At 37.7% G+C, this 21,438-nt stretch overlaps 1 protein-coding gene across 14 annotated transcripts in view; it reads left to right on the top strand.

The window, feature by feature from the left end:
* The window catches only part of LOC143280897 (kinesin light chain-like), a 61,053-nt gene that overhangs the window by 26,164 nt on the left and 13,451 nt on the right, over positions 1 to 21,438 (top strand). For 7 of the 14 annotated variants that reach the window (XM_076585669.1, XM_076585655.1, XM_076585662.1 and 4 more), the window contains 10 exons: positions 2,816 to 2,917; positions 4,681 to 4,764; positions 7,150 to 7,239; positions 10,497 to 10,596; positions 11,750 to 11,799; positions 12,672 to 12,724; positions 13,453 to 13,561; positions 14,807 to 14,968; positions 17,770 to 17,784; positions 18,407 to 18,525. In XM_076585669.1, the coding sequence (XP_076441784.1) occupies positions 2,816 to 2,917; positions 4,681 to 4,764; positions 7,150 to 7,239; positions 10,497 to 10,596; positions 11,750 to 11,799; positions 12,672 to 12,724; positions 13,453 to 13,561; positions 14,807 to 14,968; positions 17,770 to 17,784; positions 18,407 to 18,525 (884 nt within the window). Of the gene's footprint in view, positions 1 to 2,815; positions 2,918 to 4,680; positions 4,765 to 7,149; positions 7,240 to 10,496; positions 10,597 to 11,749; positions 11,800 to 12,671; positions 12,725 to 13,452; positions 13,562 to 14,806; positions 14,969 to 17,769; positions 17,785 to 18,406; positions 18,526 to 21,304; positions 21,329 to 21,438 lie in introns of all 14 variants that reach the window. The other 7 variants (XM_076585667.1, XM_076585663.1, XM_076585660.1 and 4 more) reach the window with 4 other exon arrangements.

Below are 21,438 nucleotides of genomic sequence, written 5' to 3'. Positions count from 1 at the left end.
TGGAACAAAATATATTTCAAAAGGCAGTTTTGCGAAAAAAATGCATCTCTGTGTTGTGTTGTCCATTTATAGATGCCTTCCAGACTGTTCTTTGTTTTGCTGAGACATGATTTGTGAGCATTGGAACTGTTGCTGTCCTCCTAGAGTTTTAAGCGTCTTTCATAAAGCAAAAAAAATGAGTTAATATTTGTAGGGGAGAGGGAGGCAGGTATAGTGCTCTGAGCATTTAAGATTCATATTATAGATTTCAGGTACTCTAGCCATCAAAAAAAAAAAAAGAAAAAAAAAATGTCTCGTTGTTGACCCCCGTGCCCCAAGATGCTGAGCTGACTTCCACACCCTAGTTACTGTCCCCAACATTCCACTTTGCTGACCCCCCCCATCCCCCCATGCCCCACCCCCTTTCTCCCCCCATCCCCCTGCACACACACACACACGCACACACACACACACACACACACACACACACACACACTTCCCGTTGCTGACCCCCGCATCTGTTGTTGACAACCCCCCTCCCCTCCCACACTCCTATTTGGAAGCTGCCGATGAGAATTGCTGACTAAAAGGCTTGCATGATGGAGAATATAACAGTGTTTTTTTTTTTTTTAAAACAGTTGACGAATTCTTCCCCACCCTCTCGTTTCATTCAGACTTTTTATTTAATTTTTTTTTATTATGATGAATGTGCCTGAGATCAAGTGTGGTTTTTTCATTTTGTTTTCTCTTCTGTACTGTCAAGAAATGCATGTGTGTGCATAAACAGATTTGTTTTTATTACTACAGATTCAGTCATGACTTTAAATCTCTGTGTGCATTTTGTTTGTTTGTTGTTGTTTTTTTCCTCTTTTTTTGTGGTCTATTTTATTGAAAACATTACTAGTCCCAGGAGAGAGAAGTAATATTACAAACACGCAAACACATGCACGCACGCACACACGCACACACACATTCTCTCTCTCTCTCCCCCCCCCCCCCTCTCTCTCTCTCTCACACACACACACACAGGTATTGAGCTATCTGAGAAGAAAATTTTAAAAAATGAATGCATCACTGAGACAGAGTTTTGAGCCAGGGAAATTTTCAAGCAAAAGATTATACAGGAGGCCAGTTTGTGTCTATTATGTAAGCAGTGTTTCAAATATTTTCCAGTTGGAAAACATCTGAATGGCTTTCAATATTGTTGACGTCTCTGATGTGGTTGCGACACAGTTAACGGCAGGAACATGTCCTTTTTGGAGCTGCTTAATGAACTTCACGTTGAATCTTGTTGTTTGGTTTTTTATTTTTCATTTTGGTTTCAGTGTGAGAATATTTTAAAAAGTATTTTATATTGGAAAATATGAAAAAAATTATCCGTATGAAGAGCACAGGAACAGGAGTCATGATGGCTGCCGTTAAAAGAGGGCGCTAGTCAGGGGGGCAAAGGGGAGGTTACCTACTTCCGGGCCGTAACTACTTTCGTTTTCTCCGCATAGGCGGGTAGTAGTTTGCACAGGACAGGAATGTCAGACCCCTGCTGGAGTCTGCACTAGTGGGTCACGGTAAGTATGTTACTTAAACGTAATTTTAGTTAGAAAATTTCCTTTTATTTTGATTATGTTGCAATATTTGAATTAAAAGAGTATGTGGCAGAACTCAGTTTATGTGTAGAAACATTTACTGATCAGAATATCAGGCAGCAGACAATCAGTTCAAAGCTTTGTCCTTCCTTTAGAAATATGTGTGTTATGTTGTTATATTATTGCTGGTTCATATAATATGTGTTGTTGATTTTAGGTATGCTTTGTTGGCTTATGATTGTTATATCCTTTTCTTTTCCAGATTGTGTTGCATGGGTGACATCTGGTGTTGTGCTCTGTATGTCTTGAGTGTTTTTTGTTGTATCCTAGTGCCAGTAACTGTTCTGTTCCAATGTTTTATTTTGTTGTTTTTATTAGTGAACATTTTCCCATAGCATGTGTATTTGTTTTGGTGTGTGTGTGGGTTTGTTTTTTTTTCAGATGTTTTAATCCATTTGATGTGCATTGTGCAAGTCAGTCAGCTGGGCTGTGGATAGTCTGTTTGATTGATTCCATCATGTGTGTTTTTCCTTTATTCAAGAAGTTGACTTGATATTGTTTAAATCTAACTCTTTTGTTGTTGTTATTGTTGTTTTTAAGTGATGCATTAGAGATTTAACTATAAGTTGACTTGATATTGCATTGATATATAACTCTTTTGTTGTTGTTATTGTTGTTTTTAAATGATACATTAGAGATTAAGATCTGGCAGTTCCATTTCATTGAAATAAAATCTAAAGAGAAAGCTTGAAGCAAATTTCTGTTTAAATTTTGTGATAAGAACGTTCTCAGGGCGCTATGTTTGCTGCTCCCATTATCAGTGACTGTCGGTAGTTAGCTAGATTTGACCCTTGGGGTAAAAGAAACCAACCAGGAAACAGAAAGGCTGCTGTATTGGGAGTAAAAAAGGAATTCCAAGTTTAATGCCTAGCACTTCCGATCAGCTTCCATAGAAATCGATCAGACTGAAGTGGTACAGAGAAACGAGTCCAGAAACTTTCCCAGAAAGGTGAGAAGGGAAAGAAGCAGTAGTAAGCAGCAATGGGATTGTGTGGTCTGTCTTCCATGAATAGGTAAAAGTTACTGAACTTGCTTGTTGATCACAGTTGAATCGCTTGGCGATACCTGTCAGTTTGATAAGCAAATTAAAAGGATGAAAGTGACAGGTAGAATTGTGGAAATATGTGGTGAGAAAGAGACATAAATACGTACTGTTTGCATCGGTAACTTGGGTTGTGTTTTGGTGTCTGCAGGTGGCAGCCACACTGAACAATTTAGCCGTGCTCTACGGGAAGAGAGGCAAATACAAGGAGGCCGAGCCTCTATGTAAACGAGCCTTAGAAATCAGGGAAAAGGTAAATGGCTTGTGTCTTTTCCATCAACACGAAGCATGTGTTTTTTGTTGCCTGTGTCATGAAGAGAAAAAAAAAAGCAAGCTTATCACCTGGGAGAGTCTGTCCCACACATTTCGGCCAGCTGTGAACTCTTGATGATAGTGAAGCTAAGGGTCAGTGATGACAGGAGGTTTGTTTATAGTAGTTTTTGACTCACTTGTGTTAACAAAGTGAGTCTGTGTTTTAACCCGGTGTTCGGTTGTCTCTGTGTGTGTGTGTGTCTGTGTGTCCGTGGTAAACTTTAACATTGACATTTTCTCTGCAAATACTTTGTCAGTTGACACCAAATTTGGCATAAAAATCGGAAAAACTCAGTTCTTTCCAGTCATCTTGTTTAAAATAATATTGCACCTCTGGGATGGGCACAAAAAAAACAAAAATAAAAAAGAAGCCTAATTATATGCAAACTGCATTTACTGTTATATTTATATTTTTTGTATTCTCTAAACTTGGTACTTTGACCTCTTATTCTGACACAACAACAAGAGGAGTCATTATTATCATTTTTTGTTCAAACAGGAACTTCTTTTGCTAAGCATGGAATTTTTATTTATTTTGCAAACGTTTTGGTGCAGTAGTAAAAAAGGGAAATTACTCTGTAATTAATGCTAGGGGACTTAATTTATCACAAGTGAGTCTTGAAGGCCTTGCCTCTCTTGTTTTTTGTGTTTTGTTGTTGTTGTTGTTGAGAAAATAAGGCTTTGGGCCAGTATGCAGACTGATGATGGGTATTTCAGGACAGACCCAGAAACTTCTGACTTCATTAAAGAAAGAAAACTGGAGTTGACAGAAGTCAGCAGCTGAAGAGAATGTTTGTAACAGACTCTCTGGGTGATTAGTATCTTTATTTTCTTTTCTTGTGTTACGCATAGTCAGAAAAAGTAATTGTATATTTTCTTACTTTTGTAGATATATATATATATATATAATGTATGTATGTATGTATGTTTCCTGCAATGTTTGCCTTGGAACCCGGCTTGAAGTCTGTAAGTATGTTTTTAGCATTTAAAGTATTATTCAGGAATTGCGAATGTTATTGTAATAGTGTATGGGTGATTGTTGCGAATTAAAATCAAGAAAAATTTTCAGCCTTTTATTTGACAACCCTCTTCTCCTACCTCTTCCCCTCTCTCTGTTTCCCTTTTTTCCACCCCTCCCTCCCTCTCTTTCTCTCTCTCTGTGATCAAAGATGACTTGAAATGTTTGTTACCCTGGCAGGTCACATGTTGTGTGCATACTGAGGGGGGGTTAGACATTCACATGCATTGGAGTGGTCACTTGACGGGTGCCATAGCCGAATGGTGAAAGCGTTGGACTTTCGATCTGAGGGTCCCGGGGTTCGAATCACGGTGACGGCACCTGGTGGGTAAAGGGTGGAGATTTTTCCGATCTCCCAGGTCAACATATGTGCAGACCTGCCAGTGCCTGAACCCGCTTCGTGTGTATACGCAAGCATAAGATCAGATACGCACGTTAAAGATCCTGTAATCCATGTCAGCGTTCGGTGGGTTATGGAAACAAGAACATACCCAGCATGCACACCCCCGAAAGTGGAGTATGGCTGCCTATATGGCAGGGTAAAAACGGTCATACACGTAAAAAGCCTACTCGCGTATATACGAGTGAGCGTGGGAGTTGAAGCCCACGAACGCAGAAGAAGAAGAAGAAGAAGGAGTGGTCACTTGTTTCTTTCGTTATCGTTTTTTCTTGTTGTGGCTGTGCAGGTACTGGGGAAAGACCATCCTGACGTGGCAAAACAGCTGAACAACTTAGCTCTCCTCTGTCAGAACCAGAGCAAATATGAGGAGGTAAGGGTGGAGCGGAACATTTCGTCTGTGGTCCGGAGAGGGGAGAGGGGAGAGGCGGGCAGACCGGGAGAGGTCTGGCCTGTGTGTTGATTGGTTGATGTACTGAGCTTGATTAACTGGTGTTCAATTAATTTCTCAAGTTATTTCTCAAGGTAATAATAAAAATGGGAATACCATATAGACAAAGTCACCTGAGTCTAATTATTTAAGTAGTGTTAAAAAAATTAATGATTTCGTAATTAGCTGTAGTGGTCTCAAGATATAAAAAAAAAATGTGAGTACCGAATTGACAAAGTCACCCGAGTCTAATTAGTCAAGTAGTGTTCAGATAATTTCTTAGTTAGCTGTAGTGGTCTCAAGTTAAGAAAAATGTGAACACCGTATTGACAGTCACCCGAGTCTAATTAATTAAGTAGTGTTCAAATTATTTCTTTGTTAACTGTAGTGTTCTCAAGATAACATAAGTGTGGATACCATATTGACACTGTAACCTGAGTCTAATATCAGTTTTTGCAAGTGCTATCATGGTTGTGTCTTGGTTGTGATTCAGTTTATATGAATCTTTTTTTGTACGTGGAAAGGGAAATAGTTTTTTTTTCTTTTATCTTCTGTCCAGATCAAAGTAAGAGATCTTGAAAAATTGTATTTCATATATGTTAAGTTCTCAATGAGAAAAGATTCAAATTGACATTAGGATTAAAGTCACTTTTTGGATTCTTTTGAATGTTTTGTATTGGTTTGATCTAAAGATGGTGTTTTTTTTTTGTGTCTGTGTGGTTTTTTGTCTTATCTCTTATCATTCCCTGTCTTGATTTTAATCGCCAGGCCTGCAGACAACCCAGGGTGGTGACTGGAGTTAACTGATGTGTTTAACACGTACTGTTTTATTTGCTTAGCTGAAAGTGACAAAAAGAGTAATCAAAACGTGTGTAAAAAGTGAAAGTGGAAAGAAGTATGTTCGCAAACAGTTTTTGCTGTTTGCTTGTGCGTGGAAGATTACGTGTGATTGTATGTATGTGCATGTAAAGTTTTTATCAGTTTAGAATTGTTGAACTTCAAGAATTGTTTCAGCACTCACCTTTTCAGTTAAAATTGTTATGATCACTATTATTTATTATTTAGTAAAGGAATATCAGACATAATGCTAAGATATTATCAAAGGCTTTTATTTTCTTTGTTATCACGATCTGCACTACTTCTGTAGGGACAATGTTGATGATAATCAGTCTATTTATGTATAAGAATTAAGATTTAATTTGTGAATTTACTGTGTCTAGAAAACTAAGACCTATTTCTTTGTCATAATGTGTGTTTTTTTTGTTTTTTTTTGTGTGGTTTTTTAAAAGTATTAGCTTAACATGTGCGTGTCTGTTTGTGTGTGTTAAAGAGAGAGAGAGCGAGCTGCTTTTTATTCTTGTTGCTTTTTTTCATGAACAGGTTGAGCAATACTATCAGAGAGCTCTCACGATTTATGAGGGCAAGCTAGGGCCTGAAGATTCAAACGTATCCAAAACTAAAAACAACTTGGTGAGGAGAAGAGCGTGCTGTTTTTTACTCTGATATGTGGCAGCCCTAGTGAAACTTTGGTGTCGGCCGTGTGTGGTAGTGTATCAGTGTATGCATCCCTTTGCCTTTTGTGACCAGTCTACAAGAAGCTGTTGTTAGCTTTGTCATTATGATTGTTTGTGTGTTTATTTGTTTTTTTTTTTTTTTAAACATGCATTTATTTGGTTTTCTGATTTTTGTGAAAACATGCAACTATTTGCTTTTTCCCCGATTTTTTTGTTGTTGAAAACCTGCAAGTACATCAAGAATGTTCAATTGACAAAGTGTTCAGACTGTCGGGATGATTTTGTGTAATTTTTAATCTTTGTTGGGTATATATTTTTTTTCAAAGAAATTTTGTGACATTGGATATAGTAATGGATGGAAGTAGAAAAAAACGAGAGCTAAAACATTCGTTGGGTTATTTTCTTCATTTTGTTTTTAATTTTTGTTTGAAAGGTACAACTATGCTTTAAAGCATCCTGTTCACAGGCTTTTATTGCAAAGTTGAATTGTAATGTCAGACTCTATAAACTCTCCTTTCCCTGGGCTTTTGAAAGTGGAAAATGAATGAAGTGATGTGACCTTTGATATCCAAACACTGCAATCTTTCGAAAAGATACAAACTGATTTCTCTGTTGTCCCTCAGTTGTAAAGCAAATAGTTGCATGTGCTTTTTGTATTTCAGCAAAGACTTTTGAGTTCATAGTGTTTTGATTTGTTGGTGATGTATCTTAGATTTTTTTATTTTATTTATTTATTTATTTATTTTTAAACAACAGTTCCTGCATGCCTCATATCCCCAAAGATGCTTTGTTCTATGTGGCTTGTTGATTTCAGGTGGAAAAATATTATGAACGAGCTTTAGAAATTTACAAGAAACGGCTGGGTCTGGATGATTCCAATGTTATTAAAACTCAAAATAACCTGGTAAGCAAAGCAAAGTATCCATCACTGGTTTGTATGGTTTACGTGTTATACACATTTTATCTTGCATGTTTGTGCTGTGTTGAGTCTTTTTGTTTTCACTGCTCCCCCATCCCCCCCCACCTCTTTCGTGTTTTGTTTTGTTTTGGTTTTGTTTCTTTTGATGGTTTTTAATGTGTCAGAGACCAAGCTCAAAGCACTTCACAAACTGGTCATTTGCCCAACAGACTGTCTACCTGGATAAATCTGACAAAATCATGTTGAACGTTTGCTGGTTTGCAAAATAAGATTTGGAATGTTGTATTTTTAAGACAGCATAATTTTGCGTTTGATTAGGAAGAAGAAAAAAAAAGAAAGCAGAAAAGGAGAAAGTTGTTCATAGACCACCTGTTCAATGTGAAGTATTCAGTTCATTACTTTTGTCATGAAAACTCTAAGCTGGAAAGTCATGGCAAAGCCAGGACAAAAGTTGAGGCTTCGATGAATAGAACTACAACGTTTGCCAAGACATTTGACAGTGAAACGATGATTAGCGTCCACCAGTTTCCTGGCTGTTGGTGCCCATCATAGGCGTATTCATCACCTGGATTTGGCTTTGGACACTTGCTACCCCCCTTATGTTTTGAACTCCATACACCCAGCCCTTCCTTCCCCTTCTTTTCTTTGTGACCACTGCCTTTTTATGTGTCATGTATCTCTCTCAAAGTCTTTCTGTCTCCACCCCCTGTCCCCCTGTTTCTCTCTCTCTCTCGCTGTCTGTGCCTTTCAATTTCATTCTCTCTAGACTACTCCATACACTTTCCTTTTTTTGACTCACTTGTGTAAACAAAGTGAGTCTATGTTTTAACCCGGTGTTCGGTTGTCTGTGTGTGTGTGTGTGTGTGTGTGTGTGTCTGTGTGTGTGCCTGTGTATCCGTGGTAAACTTTAACATTGACATTTTCTCTGCAAATACTTTGTCAGTTGACACCAAATTTGGCATAAAAATAGGAAAAATTCAGTTCTTTCTAGTCATCTTGTTTAAAACAATATTGCACCTCTTGGATGGGCACAAAAAAATAAAAAAGAAGCCTAATTATATGCAAACTGCATTTACTGTTATATTTATATTTTTTGTATTCTCTAAACTTGGCACTTTGACCTCTTATTCTGACCCAACAACAAGAGGAGTCATTATTATCATTTTTGTTCAAACAGGAACTTCTTTTGCTAAGCATGGAATTTTTATTTATTTTGCAAACGTTTTGGTGCAGATAGTAAAAAAGGGAAATTACTCTGTAATTAATGCTAGGGGACTTAAGTTATCACAAGTGAGTCTTGAAGGCCTTGCCTCTCTTGTTTTCTTTTTTTTTCTACATTTTGATGCATGCTTTTGTTGGAATAATGAAGCATGTTTGACGGGCGCAATATCTGAATGGTTAAAGCGTCAGACTTTCAATCTGAGGGTCCCGGGTTTGAATCTCGGTGATGGCGCCTGGTGGGTAAAGGGTGGAGATTTTTCCGATCTCCCAGGTCAACATGTGTGCAGACCTGCTAGTACCTGAACACCCTTCGTGTGTATATGCAAGCAAAAGATCAAATACGCACGTTAAAGATCCTGTAATCCATGTCAGCGTTCGGTGGGTTATGGAAACAAGTAAATACCCAGCATGCACACCCCCGAAAGCGGAGTATGGCTGCCAACATGGCGGGGTAAAAACGGTCATACACGTAAAAGCCCACTCGTGTATATACGAGTGAACGTGGGAGTTGCAGCCCACGAACGCAGAAGAAGAAGAAGAAGCATGTTTGGTCATTTGATGTGGCCTGATGTGAGGCTTGCATGATGGGGAAGGTGATTTTTCTTTCTTTGGAGGACAGGTGGGGGTGGGGACAAGGGGGATGGCCCGGGGGGGACGTGGGGGGGGGGGGGGGGGGGGGGGTTGAGAATTCATTTTTAAAATCGAGGAGAGTGGGGAATGGGATGATTAATGGCATGGCCTATGGCTAAATCTAACTTTGGGTTTATTTTAAAACATGATTGATGCATGGCACTGGAGGGGGTAGGGGAGTGCATTTCACTTTCATGTATGTTTTTGAATGTATTTTTTAAAAATTTTTTGACTCACTTGTGTAAACAAAGTGAGTCTATGTTTTAACCCGGTGTTCGGTTGTCTCTGTGTGTGTGTGTGTGTGGTAAACTTTAACACTGACATTTTCTCTGCAAATACTTTGTCAGTTGACACCAAATTTGGCATAAAAATAGGAAAAATTCAGTTCTTTCCAGTCATCTTGTTTAAAACAATATTGCACCTATCGGATGGGCACAAAAAAATAAAAAAAGAAGCCTAATTATATGGAAACTGCATTTACTGTTATATTTATATTTTTTGTATTCTCTAAACTTGGCACTTTGACCTCTTATTCTGACCCAACAACAAGAGGAGTCATTATTATCATTTTTTGTTCAAACAGGAACATCTTTTGCTAAGCATGGAATTTTCATTTATTTTGCAAACGTTTTTGGTGCAGATAGTAAAAAAAGGGAAATTACTCTGTAATTAATGCTAGGGGACTTAATTTATCACAAGTGAGTCTTGCAGGCCTTGCCTCTCTTGTTTTTTGTGTTTTTTTTTATCTTAGTGCTAGGCCTAAGCAACATAACCACACACACACACACACACACACACACACAAATATTCAAGTGTGGTTGGCAGTATTTCACTGATGGAAGATTAGTTTATATGACTCTCTTATGCTTACCGCCTCTGTTGCGTGTGTTTGTGCATCCATGCATATGTGTGTGCTGTGCATATTACATGTCAAGCTATATCATCAGTTTTGTATATAAACAAAATAGCGTCGTCTTTTATTTCTTTTTTTTCTTTCTTTTTTTATTTTTTTTACAAAAGTGAATGCAAGGAAAAATTAAGAGAAGTGTCATGTTAAAAAAAAAGTATGCTGCAATATGTACAAGTAAAATGATGAAGTATTTTGTTAAAGCTTATGGCATATTAATTTGTTAATGGCTGTTTATTGTACATTTGTTATTATTTTTAATGAAAAAAATAATGCTACAATATGAACAAGTAAAATGATGAATTGAAATATTTTTTAAAGTAAAGCACACAGTTGTATGTTAATGACCGTGTATTGTACACTGTTATTTTGAATGGAGAAAGAAATGTGCAGAGAACCTGTTGTTGACAGCAAAATTCTTGTGTTATTGATGGCTTTTGTTTTCTGAAGAACATTGACGAGAGACAGGTGTGGTGCTGTGCAGGCATCGGCCTACCTGAAGCAAGGCAAGTACAAGCAGGCGGAGATGCTGTATAAAGAAGTGCTCACCATGGCGCATGAAAAGGAGTTCGGAAAAATGGAAGGTGAGCACAGGGTGCCTGTGGTGGTACTAGTCTGTCATTTAGTGTCCAGTAACTCACAAATAAAAGTGGTGTTTTTTTTTAAGCTCTCCCTTACCCCTCTTCTACCCCCCACCTATCCCAGCCTCTTTGTTTCTACACACACACACACACACACACATACAGAGACGTACACACACACACACACACACACACACACATTATTTCATCAAAACGTACCATTCCTGCAAACAGTTCTACAGTTTTGCATCAAAACGATACTTCTTTTTCTGTGTTCGTGAGCTGCAACTCCCACATTCACTCGTATGTACCTGAGTGGGCTTTTATATGTATGACTGTTTTTACCCCGCCATGTAGGCAGCCATACTCAGCTTTCAGGGGGGGTGGGGGGGTGTGTATGCTGGGTATGTTCTTGTTTCCATAACCCACCGAACGCTGACATGGATTACAGCATCTTTAACGTACATATTTGATCTTCTGCTTGCGTATACACATAAAGGGGGTTCAGGCACAAGCAGGTCTGCACATTATGTTGACCTGGGAGATAGTAAAATTCACCACCCCTTTACCCACCAAGCGCCATCGCCATGATTCAAACCCGGAACCCTCAGATTGAAAGTCCAAGACTTGAACCACTCAGCTGTTGCTCCCGTCGCATGAAAACGATAACAAAAGTTGCTGAAAGGGGTCCATATGGAAATGATAGAGTGATGGAGGACAAAGGAGCAAACCAACATCTGACTGACAGGTTATTATCAGAGTGACTATGGTTGAAGAGGTGGAAATCCTGACTGCTGTTACGAGAGGATGTTGCTTCACAAGCAAACAAAATCTGACAGGCTGTTATTGTCAGAAGAGCGTTTGTTGAACAGGTGACTGCTTTCAAAAGAGGATGTTGTGTCACCGTGTCCAGCTTGGTTGCAGATGACAGTTCTCCATAGGGCAGGACCCTTGTTGGAGAAATGATTATTTATATGTATGTCTTGAAATTTTGCTGTTGTTGTTTTTGTTCTTTTTCCCAATCAAAAGGTGGTATTTTTTTATTATGTGGAAGTCTTTTTCAATGACAATAGTGAATGTATGTGCATTGTGTAAGTGCCACAAGCATGGAACTGCATTATGTGTTCACTGTATTCACAGCTGATTCCTGTTTCAGGGGAAAACAAACCTATATGGCTGAGAGCAGAGGAGAGAGAAGAAAACAAGGTCGGTAGTGTGTGTGTGTGTGTGTAGGTGGGTGGGTGGTATTTGGTAGAGCCAGAAAAACTTCTTTTTTTTTTCTTTTTAAATACATAATTTTGTACAGTATTTGTGAGTTGGTGTGATGCTGGTTGAGCGATGACAGGAGTCTGCACAATGCACATTTTTACAGTAATGGCAAATGACTGGCATGAAAAAACAACAAAAAAAAGCACATGAAGGAACTGTATAAACTTTTATGTGACAGTGTTAGCAGTTGACTGGCATGCGAAATAGCACACGAGGAATGAACTGTATAGATTATTTCATTGCAGTGATTGCATAGTCTTTCAGATGAGACAATAAAATTGTGTAGCATGCATTTAGCACACATAAAAGAACCCATGGCAACAAAAGGGTTGTCCCTGGCAAATTCTGTAACCAAAAAAAAAATCTGCTTAGACAGGAAAACAAGAAATACACTTGCAAGCAGGACAAAAGGAAAAAAAAAAAGAAAAAGAAATAGGGTTCTTTGCACTGTAGCAATGTGCTCTCCTTAGGGAGAGCACACCATATTTCACATAGAGAAATCTGTTGTGACAAAAAGTAATAATACAATGCAATATGTACTGGCATGCTGAATAGTATCTGAGGAATGAACTGTATAGAATTATTCCTTTCAGTGACAGCATATGACTGGCATGCTGTCTTGCATATTACAAGGAATGAACTGTACAAAATTATTCAGTTTCAAGTGATGTTCATGACTCCTCCTCAAGGAATGGAGTGTAAAATCTATATATATTTTATATATGTATGCGTGTGTGTGTGTCAGTCCTTGCTGTGATGTGCATGAGTGGCATGGTGCATTGCTCATGACCAGGTCTGTCTGCTTGCAGGAGAAGAGCAAAGAACCTCTACCAGACTATTCCAAAGCATCCAAAACAGACAGGTTAGACACCTTCCCTTCCATCTCGCTGGGGACTTAATGAGTATGATGTGTTAAAAAAAAAAAAAAAAAAAAAAAAAAAGTGGAAGTGATTGGTGGAAAATGGTGTGAGAGAAAAGTAGTTGATTTGTTATAGAAACTGGGTTTTGAGAGGGTGTGAGAATGCATTATGTGTGTGTCTGTATGTGTGTGTGTGTGTGTACGTACGTGTGTGTGTGTATGAGTGAGCGAGAATGCAAGAGTGTGTGTGTGTGTGTGAGAGAGAGAGAGAAAGAGAGAGAGAGAGACAGAGTCAGGTGTTAAGTTCCACCTTCCTGTGAAGTGAGAGGAAGATTCATATTGCAAACTTGTTACTCTCAGATTTGAGTGATATGGCGGCAGTCTGTCATCTTCTCAGTCTGTGTGTGCTCTTTCAAGTATATTTAAAATCTGTTGAATTTAATTTAAGTATGTTATAAAGCAAGTGATGAAGATTGTGCTTGTACGTTTTTTGAGTCTTTTTTTGTTTTTGTTTGTTTGTTTGTTTGTTTTTTCTAACCTTGTCCCTTGTCTCACTGTGTGTGTGTGTGTGTGTGTGTGTGTGTGTGTGTGTGTGTGTGTGCTGTGCAAAACATGCCATCCTGATTACATTGACAAGTGACATTCCTTTGCCCTAGCTGTTACTGTGAATGAATGAAAGTGTGGGTTATGTTCTTACTGGGTTTTTTGTTGGTGTTGGTGATGTTGTTCAGCTCCACCATCACCACGGCTCTGAAGAACCTGGGAGCACTGTACAAAAGACAGGGGAAATATGAGGCTGCTGAGGCACTAGAGGAATGTGCCATGCGCACCAAGAAAACGGTACATGTTTTGTTGTTTGTGTTCCTTCCTCCCTCTCTCCCCCCCCTTCCCCCCCCCCATCTCTCTCTCTCTCTCTCTCTCTCTCTCTCTTTCTCTCCTCCATTTGAGAACTCCAGGTTTTCTTTCCCCCCCCCCCTTTTTTTTTATATGAGCACAGTCAAAGTGAACATTATATTACATCATAGGTGTATTGGGGGTGGGGGATGGGGTGGGGTGGGAGAAGGATAAGGTCTAAATTATAGAGAACCGAAGGCCTGATAAGAAAAACAAAAATGCTCCAGTTTTAGAGGCGTCTTCCAGCTGTGACATTTAAGCCCATTTTGTCTGCAACTCAGCTGACTGGACTGACTCAGGACTCAAGTGTGGAAAAAAAAACAAGGCCAGAACAGTCACTGGTATAAATTTTGTTTTGATTTTAACCGTTATTTTAGGCTTTGTTTTCCTGAACAGAACCGCTGGGACTGTATGGATGCTCAATCTGTATAGAGAAAGTAAATGAAAGAGGTGCTAAACAAGACCAGCCTGATTTCTTTCCTTTGAAACAATAAAGCACACATTTTATTTTATTTTTATTTTATTTTATTTTATTTATTTATTTATTTATTTTCATTTATTTTCTTTTTATTATTTTAATTTTTTAATTAAATTTTTAAAATGTTTTTAAAAAAAATTTTTTCTCAAGGCCTGACTAAGCGCGTTGGGTTATGCTGCTGGTCAGGCATCTGCTTGGCAGATGTGGTGTAGAGTATATGGATTTGTCTGAACGCAGTGACACCTCCTTTAGATACTGATACTGATACTGAAAGCAAACAGGTGCTGACCATGCTTTGGTCATGACTTGTCCACAGCCACTTCAGACACATGTATACACATACATTCATGTATGCGCATACACATGTGTTTACATACACACACCTACACCGTGCGCATACATACGCACTCACACACACGCACGCACGTACTCGCTCACTTACTCACTCACTTGGAACCATCATAATGAACATATATCAACAAAAGCAAAGAGAAAATCATATGCAGTTTTTCCTTTTGCCAAGGTTAGACTGTGTGTAAAGGGATGGTGTAGTGTGAGTGACAAGCTGTGAATGCATGCGTAATTTCAACTGGATTGATCAAGTTTTTTTTAAAAATTATGTGATTATGATATTGTATGGTTTTGTATCTTATTTGTACTATATTGTGTCTTATTGTATCATGGACAAACTGTGGCGCTGTGCTTCTGTGCAGGGTGCAGCCGACATGCGCCACACTAAACTGTCAGAAGTGTTGGTGTCGGACTACACGGTTTCCAACAAAGATCCAGCACGCCGCCGATCCAATTCCAAAGACCGGGGTCGGCGGGACTCTCTGGACAGTGTCACGTACGAAAAAAGCGAGACCGGGGAAGAAGTGAGTATTGGCGCCTCGTGGCAAGGGGATGGGGTGAGTATGAGAGTTTACCTGCTTGCACGGCATAGCACAGCTCGGTTTCAGTTTCAGTTTCATTTTCAGTTGCACAGCACTGCAGTGTTGGCTGTTCATGTTTTTTTACACAAATTTTCACACACTGAAGAATTCAGCTCTGCATTGCTTTTGCCCACACACTTCCATCGAAGAGGAAACACGACAAAATGCTCAAGATGCGGCATTGAAATTGAAGGCGATCAACCTGGCCATTGGAAAAGGGAACCAAGCTGCTCCACGTGAACTTGGGGTGAATGAATCTATAATTAGATGTCAGAAAAAGTAGCAGGGGAGCAAGGTAAAACAATCCAGAGTTGTCAGTGGGTTTCACAAAAAGCTGGAATCTTGTGTGTAGCAGACGAGTAAACAGCAGTCAGCTCCACCCAGCCTGATCCAGACAAACCTGTCTCAGCAAAAACAAGGCTGAAGTCAGAGATGCAAACATGGCGCAGGAGGCTGTGTTGCTGTTGTATTTTGACACTGAAGTGAAGACGAAACTTTGAGTGGCTTAAAGAAGCGGAGATGAAGATTCTTGTTTGTTGTGCCAGTATTTTTATTTTTGGTTTGCTTTGTGCTTTGCACACATGTTGATTTCCTGTGTTAAGGTTAACAGTTCATTATGAAACGTTAATTTACATACGTTTTTTTCACATGAACGTTTTGTGTAATATTTGCATCTTATAAATCACTGCAGCTTGCGTGTGAATAAACTTATCATTTTATAAAAGATTTAGAGAGATGCAGTTAAGAATTTGATGCGCTCAATAGACAGAATATTATGGTATGACACTCATGCTCAGTTTTTCTTTTTCTATTGCATATTGAAATTTGTGCCAAAATTTATGGACCTTTTAACAGTACCACCTGTTTTCTCTGAATTAACAAAGATGAGTTTTCTCTTGTTAACCAGTTTTGTGATTGAACAAACCTTTTATTCAGTTGTCACTTTTTAACCCATTTTTTTTGTGCGTTACCACATTTGCTACAAGCCCTCTGAATTAAAGAAACGGATAAGTGAATAAAGGCTGAATTAAAGATTCGGCAACAAAAGAAATCAGTGTTCAGTTGGACGGGCGCCATAGCCGAGTGGTTAAAGCGTTGGACTGTCAATCTGAGGGTCCCGGGTTCGAATCACGTTGACAGCGCCTGGTGGGTAAAGGGTGGAGATTTTTACGATCTCCCAGGTCAACATATGTGCAGACATGCTAGTGCCTGAACCCCCTTCGTGTGTATATGCAAGCAGAAGATCAAATACGCACGTTAAAGATCCTGTAATCCATGTCAGCGTTCGGTGGGTTATGGAAACAAGAACATACCCAGCATGCACACCCCCGAAAACGGAGTATGGCTGCCTACATGGCGGGGTAAAATCGGTCATACACGTAAAAGCCCACTCGTGTGCATACGAGTGAACGCAGAAGAAGAAGAAGAAGTGTTCAGTTGGAGTTCAAAGTTCACAGTTCACTTGCAACAATTTCAGAATGAGAGTTCTGTAATCCCTCTTGTCTCTCCTCTGCTGACCCCCGTGCTATTCTCCTTCTCATATCTTTCCCCCCACAACATGACATGGCAGACATGTTCGTTTTACGATGGTTGGTGATTAGACTTTGTGTTGATCATCAGATGCCTTGGAGCACACACTGTTATCCTTTGAGCAGGTCTCTGTAACATGATAATAACATGCTGTGTCTTTTCCTGCGTGGTTTGGGGTCTGACGAATCTGGTCTTAATTTGTTAAACCCAGCAGCAAACGTTTCTTGCAGTCACCTTACATGTCAAACGTAATCCAGCCGTGCTGAAGGGGTGCTCCATACTGACTTCATTTCCTTAGTTATATGTTGAAACCTTGTGCTTTGTTGATGTGATGATGCTGTGTACTTCAATATTGTTCTTTCACTAACTTTTGTTTTGTTTTGTAACTGTTCTCAGTGAAGTGTTTTAAATCTTTTAAATCTTGTCTCAAAACTCACCTTTTCCCTCAGCAATAAGTTCAATTGTGGCAGGTCCACTTCCCTTGCGTTAGCTGTGCTTGACTATGTGTGTATACATATGTATGTGTACATAACTACATGCATGTATATGAATGTGTATTGTGTGTGCGTGTGTTTATGTAAGTTTGTGCCTGGCGTATGTGTTAGGGTAGCTGTTAGATACACATGTCTGTTAAAATGTATGTATGCAGCGTGTGTGTGTGTGTGTGTGTGTGTGTGTGTGTGTGTGTAGTCACATTTTGGTGTGTGTATGTAACATCGATATAATGTATTATGTTAACAAAAGCGTTTTTGTAAAGCACCTAGAGCAGATTTCTGGATAGTGTGCTATATAAGTATCCATTATTATTATTATTAAGTGTTCTTGAAAATCAGTGAATGATTGTGTTATTGAAATCAAGTAATGTTTGTTTGTTTTTTTGTTTTTTTAAAGGATTTATTTACAGTGCTGTTTGTTTCATGACTTTTGATTTATCTTGATTGGGTGGTTGTGATTTTGTCGAAGAAAGTGTAAATAGAGGAGATGTGAAAAGAAAAGATAACGGAGGTGGGTGGAGGGTCAGAATTCATGGAATCGATTCCTAAATCGATCTTAATCTGGTAAGACAAAAAAAAAAAAAAAAGAAAGAAAAAAAAAAGGACAGATGAATAAATGATAAATAGAACTGTTTGAGGTATCACATATTATATATGTGTCAGATTGGATGAGATTATATATATATATATATATATTATTGCTCTTTGTTTATATTTTAGTTGGTCGTCTTGCATGTGAGTTCAATTTTTCTTTCTTCTTCTTCTTCTTTTTTTTGTTTTGTTTTTGTTTTGTTTGAAAAAAAAAAAAAATCTTTTATTCATTAAAATCAGGCCTGCAGAAGAGCTTTTGTGTCCTCATTATTAAATGCTTGGATTTGAAAAACAGCATTGCAAAATGGGACATACCTGAATATTAAAGCCTTAATGAAATATAAAAACTGTAAAACTTTTTTTTTTTTTTTTAAATACAAAAACAATAGAGGACACATCTGCTATGATCTCATTTTCCAGAGTAATCTACGCTACCCACAATATTACAAATACCCTGTGCGATGTGATACCTTTCTATGATTCACTAACAGCTAATCTCTCCGCTTTTCTGACCACCATTACCATGTGTTATGGGTGATGCGATGTACATGGGCATTTTTTTTTTTAGTTTTCCCTGTGTGTAATCAGAGAGTATGATATATATTTATATATAATTATACATATAATTATATATTTATATATAATTATATATATAATTACACACACACGTACACACACACACACACACACACACGTATATATATATCTCCTTGTACCCCTTGACAATCCCTGACACTGTTGTACTGCTTTCCTTCCCCTGCTGTAGAGCGGCAAAATGAAGCGCAGTGGCTCGTTCTCAAAGCTGAGAGCCTCCATAAAGCGCAGCAGTGCAAAGCTGGTGCAGAAGCTGAAAGGCAAAGGCCCTGGGGATGAAAACACAGGGAGGTAAGATCATCCAGTTATTATTTTTATTCTTTTTTTTTTTTTTTTTTTTTTGATTAGTTAAAATCAAACAGTTCTTGTGGGGATATATATATATATATATATATATATTTTTTTTTTTTTTTTTTTTTTTTTTTGTTCATTTGTTTGCTTGAAAGGGTAGTTCTTGTGTGGATAGGTTTTAAAAAAAAAATTTTTGTTTGTTTATTTTGTAAGACATTTTTCCTCCTGAATTTTTTTTTTTTTTTTTGGTTGCCGGGGGGGTTGGGGGGGGGGGTTGTTTTTGTTTTTTATTTGTTTTTTTGTTGTTTTGTTTTGTTTTTGTGGTTGTACTTGGGGTGGTTTAGGTTTTGTTCGTCTTGCTTGGAGGATTGTCTCTCCTCAGCCTATCTCTTTGTCTCTCTTTCTCTCTCCTTTCCTCTGTGCTGTTTCTTACCTTTCTTTCTTTCACCTTTCATTGTGTCTGTTTTGTTTTTCGTTTTGGCTCTGTGAGGTTTTTTTTTTAATAGAGGCTGACAGTGATTGTTTAGGACGACACTGAATGTGTATGTATGACAGTCATAGTTAAGTTACAACTGCAACTGTTATGTTCTTTTTTTTTTTTTTTTTAGTTATTTTATTTTTATTTTCATTTATTGTTGTGTTGTACCACTTTTTTTTTTTTTTTTTTTTTTTTTAAATATAATTATGATAAGCTATTGTTTTCACTTTCAAGGAAGAGGTGACTTTGATAGGATTTTGTACATTACAGTTGTTGGTTGTTTTTTTTTTCAGTATAAATAATTTAAGGTTATTCAGCTACTCTGGTGATAATTATATACTCTTGAGGAGTTCATAATTATGTTGCTTTGCTTTCTGCACCTGGCTTGAACAATTATTATTTTGGTTAGCACTTGTTCAACTGGCAGAAGTTTAAAATTTTAGTTTTTCACTATGGCAGTTATTGCCATGAATTTATTACATATTTTCAGTAGCTGTACTTTTGCTTTTAGATATGAATTTATCCGATATTTTCAAAAGCTGGGTTTTTTTTGTTGTGTTTAAAAAAAATATATATATATATAATTAACATCAGTATGAATTGATCACCTATTTTTTTTAATCACTATGATCCTATTTTTCATATTATTGGCTATTTTGTTTACGCAGACTGAACTTACACTCTTATTAAAAAACTTTTTTATTATTATTTTATTTTATTTTATTTTTTTCTAAAGTTCAGCTTCTTTACAAATTTTATGCTTTCTTTCTACACTGACTTTGAGATCGGGCGAAACAGCTGTGTATCTTTGTAATCAAAATCCTTGATATGTTCACATAATCCGATTCCTGTTTCTCTCAAAGTGAGCCATGTCAGAAGCTTTTTTTTTTTTTTTTTTGTGCTTGCATGTTTTCCACGCATAGTGTACCAAAGTGTAATTTTATAATAAACTAATCATGTGTGCATGCTTTTGTTTGTGTGTTGGTTTTTTTTTTTTTTTTTTTTTTTGGGGGGGGGGAGGGGGGGGAGGTGGGAGTGGAGGGTTCAAAATTGGTAGTTTTCATTTTTGCAAAATTTTAAAATATGTCTTAATGCAAATGTTTAATTTTTTTGTGTGAGATACCAGCAAACAAATGCAGATTGACTTAAAAAAAATTATGATTATTATTATTTAAAAAAAAAATCATGTTTAGTGTGAGTGTTTGTGTGTGGGAGCCGTGCTTGTAGGTCTAATTATAAATAGTAATTTATTTACAAAGAATCGTTATTGCTGTTTTGACATGAGCTCAGTGTTTATGGACAAAATTTGTGAATGAACTTGAAACCATATTCTCGTCTCTTCATTTTTCTTGCGACTGTCATCTTCTGCATCTTTCATGTCGCAGCCTGTTGTGACCGACCCATTCAGCCTCGTGTAGGGTTCTTCTCATGGTCCGCCTTTGCTGGATGCAGCTTGAGGTTATTAGATTACCCATCCTGAGAAGTAAATATCCAGTTTTTGGTATTGTGCTTGTGAACACAGAAAATGCATCATTTTAAAGCATCATTTTCTTTTAGAGTCTTTGCTGTAATTCTCTTTTTTTTTTTAATGGAAAATGAGGATGATTGTGAAGTTTGGTCTATGTAAGCGTGTGGATTTTCTTTCTTTTTTTTCATTTTTTTTTCATTCGAGTTCCATATTCACTCTTCTGAGTTACTCTGTTTTCTACTTTGTAGTCATCTTTTGTTTTTTGTTGGCTTTTTTTCCCCCATGAAAATAAAATTATCAGAGGTTTAGACAGTAAAACCAAACATTCTTTTCATGAATTACGGTATTACATGCTTTTAACACTCACAAGTATCGCTTGGATCAGAGGTCCTGGATAAGTTATGAAAAAGTTCAACTGGCAGATGTGGCTGCAGATGTAAATGATGATGTGATAAGTAGAAATTACAAAGGGATATAGTATTCTCAGCTTTGATAATCTGAAGACCATGTGATATAGTATCATTCTCAGCTTGAATAACTTGTAGAACGTTTATTGATGTTCCTTTCGAAACGCATGTTGGTATGTGTGTGTGCGTGTGTTTGTGTGCATGTTTTTTTGTTTTTTTTTTAAGTGTGTTTTAGTTCAACCCAAAGAGCATGTTCCAACCAGTGCTGACAATGCTCACTTTGAGACATAGCATAGAAACCCTATTTGTCGAAAACCAAGACGTGCCACTTTGTAGCTGGACTTTGTTCTTCTATGATTCCGTATGTTTTACTCTTGTTGTTAGCTGATTAAAAATTCTAACCCGTGTTTACCTTTTCAACCACAGTCTAACTGACATGGTTTCCAACATGTGAGTGGGATCGGAGTGACCGGAACGTGTTGTTTTACTTTGACACTTTTGTTTCCAAACAGTGTTGATTTGTTTTTTTGTTTTTTTTTTCTTGTACAACAAGCATGGTG

This window comes from Babylonia areolata, chromosome 4 (genome assembly GCF_041734735.1).
Source record: "Babylonia areolata isolate BAREFJ2019XMU chromosome 4, ASM4173473v1, whole genome shotgun sequence".
Lineage (NCBI taxonomy): Eukaryota > Metazoa > Mollusca > Gastropoda > Neogastropoda > Buccinidae > Babylonia > Babylonia areolata.
The sequence above is the reverse complement of the archived record's forward strand: the minus strand, read 5'-3'. Positions and strand labels throughout refer to the sequence as shown.